Below are 5,651 nucleotides of genomic sequence, written 5' to 3'. Positions count from 1 at the left end.
AAGTTAAAACAAATATCCAAGAGGGATTACCCCTGGTACTGGACAAGTGAAAGGCCAACACATAGGGGCACCCCATTTTATCCCACCAACCCTATGAGATACGATTGGGCTGGGAGAGTGATTGACCCAAGCTTTTCTGCTGTCTTCAGGAGCCAATAAGCCAACTCACTCAAACACCTTACACAAATTGTGAAGTTGCTACAAGTCAAAGAGTTTGGTACAACCACTTTTTTTATTGGACTTTTACAAGACAGGTTTATGCAATGCTGCCAGCGTTGGAGGCGATCCTGGGCCACAGATCCGCACATTCCTTGGCTACGGGGCCTGTGATAGCGGAGCCTGGAGGGGGCAGAAATGGTAAAAACCACCATTAAACACTGGCAAAGGAATTCCTATGAAACATATTTACTGAATTTGTATTTAATAAATTAGTCTTGGGAAGAAGTCATTAACACGCTGGCATGGCAGCTTCAGCTGCAAAGCCAAACCTGAAGCAATCATTTCACAATATAGTCGACTCGCAATTTGCACTCTTTTTACTTGCGCAATTGCAGCTTTACGGCCGGCCAGCTACAATCGCACAAATTAAACACACGCAAGGGGAAGAGCTTAAAAGCTCTTTCCATGCTGGGTTTTCTCAGTGCAGAAAGAGCTTTTAAGCACTTCCTCCGCCCTGGGATTTTGGTTTTGCCGGGTTTTGCCCAGGCTGTGGGCCTTCCAGAGACAGCTAAGCAAGTCTTTGGCCGGGGGGGGGGGGGGGGTAGGACCACTGGCTTCAGAAAAGTAGGAATGGTCACATGGGGGCAGTTATGGGCTTGTTCTGATTATATGCAATTTCAGCTTCATGTGCAACCCCCCCTCGCCCCAGAACGCAACCCCTGCCCACGCAAAGTTGCAAGCCTACTGTGGGCTTTTGGGGGGGACGAGACTCTTTTTGCTTCCTATCCCTAGTCAGCAACCATACCTTTCATTTCCCCTTTGTTGTTTACTATGACCCCCGCATTGTCTTCAAAGTACAAAAACACCCCGTCTTTTCTCCTATACGATTTCCGTTGACGAATCACAACTGCCGGATGCACTGCAGAAAGGAAGAGAAATTCAGTACGAGCTGCCGAATAAAGAATATGCAGCCAGCACAGGTACACCACAACCCTTGGGCTTAAACTCAAAGGTAGTATGCACCCTCCTAAACATCAATTTCCTTAGGGTTCTATAGTCGATAGTGTATGTGTATGGATTATATAGGCTTAAGCCTACCATTTAATTCAATGAAAACAAGATGTACAGTACATAGGTTTCGGTGGACCTAGCCTTGGCTCTGAAGCACGATTTCTAATGGACAGGACATCAATGGACAGCATATTATTTAAACTACAGGACACAATACACCTTTTCTTGGAGCAAAATGTTTTTTTGAGTGCAGCATACATTTGGCTCTGGGTATAGCATCCAACACTAACATGAGGATCCACCTGCCCTCTGGGAGACTAACTCTAACACCCCGCACCCACACCCCCCCCTCTCTCTATATATGCAAATAATTGTACATTGCATGACCACACATTATGCTCCTAGATAGTACTGAAGGACCTACTTAGCTGGTAAAAAATCTGCTTAATTGTGAATAACAGCCAATTTATGCGCATCCTGGAGACATATGAATTAGAACATAATTAAGATCAAATATTTTCCATCCTTTTAAAATGACTGCATTCTATCTCTCATCAACACAATCAAGGTCACAACACTGTTCTCCCTTATGATCAGCTATTTTCCCACTACCTGTAGTCCCTATGCAATTAACACAGTAAGGGGGCTTCAAATCCACGAATCCAGCTTCCTCCATCACTCACCTTTCTTCCTGAGCTCTGGTTTGCCTTTCTTGACAGTAGCCATTACCATGTCTCCCACACCAGCAGCTGGCAGCCTATTCAGGCGCCCCTTAATCCCTTTCACAGAGATGATGTATAGATTTTTGGCCCCTGCAAAGGAAACAGAATCATCATCATCATTCTATTCACCCTGGAGCAAAGGTTAAAGAGTCTTCCTCTTCAAGTGTATGTGACACAACTGATTGAAGCAAAGCAGCACAAGCTGTCACCTCACCCAAAAGTTGTGCTATTGCTGTACCCTTCTACGACAACTCCCTGGGCCACGGGAAAGCAGACCCAAGAAGTGCTTTTCAGAAGGGAAAACCTGCTGCTTCTGCCCAGTTACATTTTCGATGAGCGTTGCTGTTTAGAGTCAGAACTGAATAAGGGCCGCTCCTTCTCACAAATTCAGAATGGAAAGAGATCAAGCCAAAGGAATTCACTTTTACCCCTCTCTCCCCAGCTAGGATCAAGAATCCACACATCACCCTTCGTGGAACCCACGTCATGATATGCCACCATTCTGATTGAACAAAAAGCCAGCAAACATCTACACCAACCTAAGTAGAATAGATTCAGGTAGGTAGCTGTCTGATGCAGTCGAAATGTATATAAAAAATTGTCCAGTAGCACGTTAGAGACCAATTAAGTTTGTTCTTGGTACAGTGGTAACTTGGGTTACATACGCTTCAGGTTACAAACTCCGCTAACCTAGAAATAGTACCTCGGGTTAAGAACTTTGCTTCAGGATGAGAACAAAAATCGTGCTCTGGCAGTGCGGCGGCAGCAGGAGGCCCCATTAGCTAAAGTGGTGCTTCAGGTTAAGAACAGTTTCAGGTTAAGAACGGACCTCCGGAACAAATTAAATACTTAACCCGAGGTACCACTGTATAAGCTTTCATGTGCATGCACACTTCTTCAGATAAGAGGAATACAGTGGTGCCTCGCAAGACGAAATTAATTCGTTCTGCGAGTTTTTTCGTCTTGTGAATTTTTTCGTCTTGCGAAGCACCACTGTGCACTGATGGTTTCCCATAGGAATGCATTGACAAGTTTTAAAAAAAGGCGCAAGACGTTTTCGTCTTGCGAAGCAAGCCCATAGGGAAATTCGTCTTGTGAGGTACCACTGTAGTAAGTTGCATGCTGATCAATGCACCTTAGGGAAGCTTCTTCCAACTGCCTCCACCCCCTTCTGCCCTGATGCTTGCAACCCAAAATTCAAAGGTAAGCTAGAGCTTAGGTTGGCTGGCAGCCGCTCCCAAGAATCTCAAGACTGCTGGCTTTCTCATCCCAGCTGGAGATGACGCAGATTGAACACAGAACCTTTTACAGGCAAATCATAGAAGAACACTTGTACCTTTCCACATTGCACAGCAGAATTCTAAAACAAGCAAAAAAGTTTCAACACATCAGCTTTTCTTGTAATACAGCTTAAAGAAGAACAAGTGGGATGTACTATATTTTTTCCCCCAACTACTACATACCAGTGTTGTCTGCGCAGTTTATAACAGCTCCCACAGGGAGACCAAGGGAGATGCGAAATTTCGCACCAGAGGAACCACCACGTCCTGTTATGGAGACAGGGATGAAAGACACACAGTTAGCCCAAGACCCACACAACGTCTACCACTTTTTAAGGTCTGCTTCGCTTCTCCCAAAACAGTGAAGGGTTTTCTCCACCCACAAGCCCCTTTTATACGCAAAACCACTCTTTCATCACCGCTGCCATGACCAACTACTGTCTTGTTCAGCTCCAATAAGCTGTACCGGTCTATTAAGATGAAATAAACGACGAGTTTTAAAGAGTGATGCGCGAAACCTAAGCAGTTTCATGCATGGCTACTTAAAACTTGATATTCAATTTTGATAGATGAAAACTTTCAGCTCTTCAAAACGAAAGAAATGAAAGAAAACCTACTACATACATCACACCGCCCAGGGAATCCCACCCTGTTCAGCAGGTTATGGGGAACCGGTGCGCTCCTCCAGATTTTGTGGAATACAATCTCCGTCACTCCTGGCAATTTGCCACACTGGCTGAAGATGATCACCGGAGTCCAATAATGTTCCGAGGGCCACAAGTTTCCATACCTGATTCATAAACTCTGGGAGGCCCAACTACTATGTATTTTAACATGCAATAAGCAAGATTAAGGCTTACAGCTCCTGGGTGATAAACATGACGGTACTGCATGCCTCTTCTTTCTTTAATTATATATATTAACAGCATCAACAATTGACACAGAATTGTAGCGCTGGAAAGGATCCTGAGGGTCATAAAGTCCGCCAATGCAGGAATCTTCCGCCCAATGAGCGGTTTGAACCCACAACTGCCTGGTTCCTTACAGAATATAGGTCTTTGGGAGCTTACAATCTGAAATTCCACAGGAGGGAAAATAAAGGAAGGGGACTGCAGGTAGCAGTAAACAGGGGAAGAATTATTTTTAAATAAAAAACGATCGTTTTAACTATGATAGAGGGCGAAATGACTGCTGAGTGATGCTGTCAACTTTACAACGTTGCTCTGGCAGCTAGGAAGATCAGGGCAAAGAATTTAGATAAAATAGCCGTTAATTGTAGGTCTGATTTACATGGTTCACACGAGACTCTCCTCTATTTTATCTGTCCTTATAGCGAAGGTTTCTGTTAGATTTGGATGTGGTTTTATTCTATATTAAGCATCTGCTGATGTATTGGATGGCTAGCACAATAGAAGCTGGATTTGTAAACTTAGGCTTTAAAAAACAACTATGCATGCTTAAGATCAGGGAGGTTTTTAATGTGTGACATCTTAGTGTATTTTTGGTCTTTGTGGAAGCCGCCCAGAGTGGCTGGGGAAACCCAGCCAGATGAGCGGGGTACAAATAAATAATAATAATAATTACTGTATTGTTATTATCATCATCATCATTATTATTATCATTATAATTATCATCATTACAGGAAAATCCAGAGCAGGGCAGAAGACCAGGCGGCCTTATTCTGGGAAGAGGATATAGCACCCCACATACTAAAAGCACTCTGTAAGTTGCGAATCCTGCCCAAGTCTTCCTCTTAGGCCTAAATACACGTATTTTGAGTGCATGTCCTTCCTCTGCTACCCCAGAATCCGTTTTTCTTAATTTTCCTCCAGCAGGGACGTGTATATTGGCTCGCTAACTCTGTACAGCTTCACGGGCGCGGACACGTCTCGGCACCCTCTCCTTAACAGCGCGTCAGGATGCGGCTCAAGTCCCTGAACGCGTGTTCGCCGAGGGTGCCATCGGGGCCCTTAAGCAACACCTCTTTCCCACCCGACCTAACGCCTCCTCTGGATTTCCAGGGTCCACTTCCCCGCACCCCACGGTATTCCATGCGGAAATACCCTGCCCCCGTGGCAGCCAAGGTCCCCACGCGCGCAACCCGCCACCAGGCGTCTCCTTATCCCCGCCGAGGCGCCGGGATGGAGGCGGATTCCGCGCCACCCGCAGCCCCGGCTCAGCAAGCTAGGCCTCACCTCGCTTGGACATCTTGAGCGGCCGGCGGAAAAAAATGAAAAGGAAGCGCAAGGCCTGCCGGGAGAGTTAGTAGTTTTTCCTCGGGAGGCGCCCGCGTCACGTGAGGCGGCGCCCCTCTCACGTGACGGAGGAGGCGGAAATCCAAAAGCGCCGGCCGCAGCGCCACCTAGTGACCCCCGCGCTTAACTGCAGCCGCTCTTCCCCTGCAAACCCGATCCTGTTTCTCCGCGTGGTTTACTTGGAAGCAAGCGGACGCACCGCTGACTTCAATGGGCGCTGCTCC

General features: G+C 46.3%; 1 protein-coding gene across 1 annotated transcript; it reads right to left on the bottom strand.

Moving 5' to 3' along the window:
- Positions 1-213: 213 nt before the first annotated feature.
- On the bottom strand, positions 214-5,651 carry RPL23 (ribosomal protein L23). Its single transcript, XM_083408060.1, has 5 exons — positions 5,368-5,651; positions 3,356-3,439; positions 1,854-1,982; positions 965-1,078; positions 214-339 (listed from the first exon to the last, which is right to left on the bottom strand). The coding sequence occupies exons 1-5, from the start codon at positions 5,378-5,380 to the stop codon at positions 257-259; spliced, it is 423 nt and encodes a 140-aa protein (XP_083264186.1). The 5' UTR covers positions 5,381-5,651; the 3' UTR covers positions 214-256.

This window comes from Podarcis tiliguerta (genome assembly GCF_965153285.1).
Source record: "Podarcis tiliguerta genome assembly, chromosome: 13".
Taxonomy (NCBI): Eukaryota; Metazoa; Chordata; class Lepidosauria; order Squamata; family Lacertidae; genus Podarcis; species Podarcis tiliguerta.
This window is presented reverse-complemented; position numbering and strand designations above follow the sequence as displayed.

Coding starts and splice junctions, on each gene's coding strand:
- RPL23 (XM_083408060.1), bottom strand. Junction 1,983..3,355: donor AAACTGCGCAGACAACACTG/GTATGTAGTAGT, acceptor TTTCCTTTGCAG/GGGCCAAAAATCTATACATC. Junction 340..964: donor CAACAAAGGGGAAATGAAAG/GTATGGTTGCTG, acceptor TGCCCCCTCCAG/GCTCCGCTATCACAGGCCCC.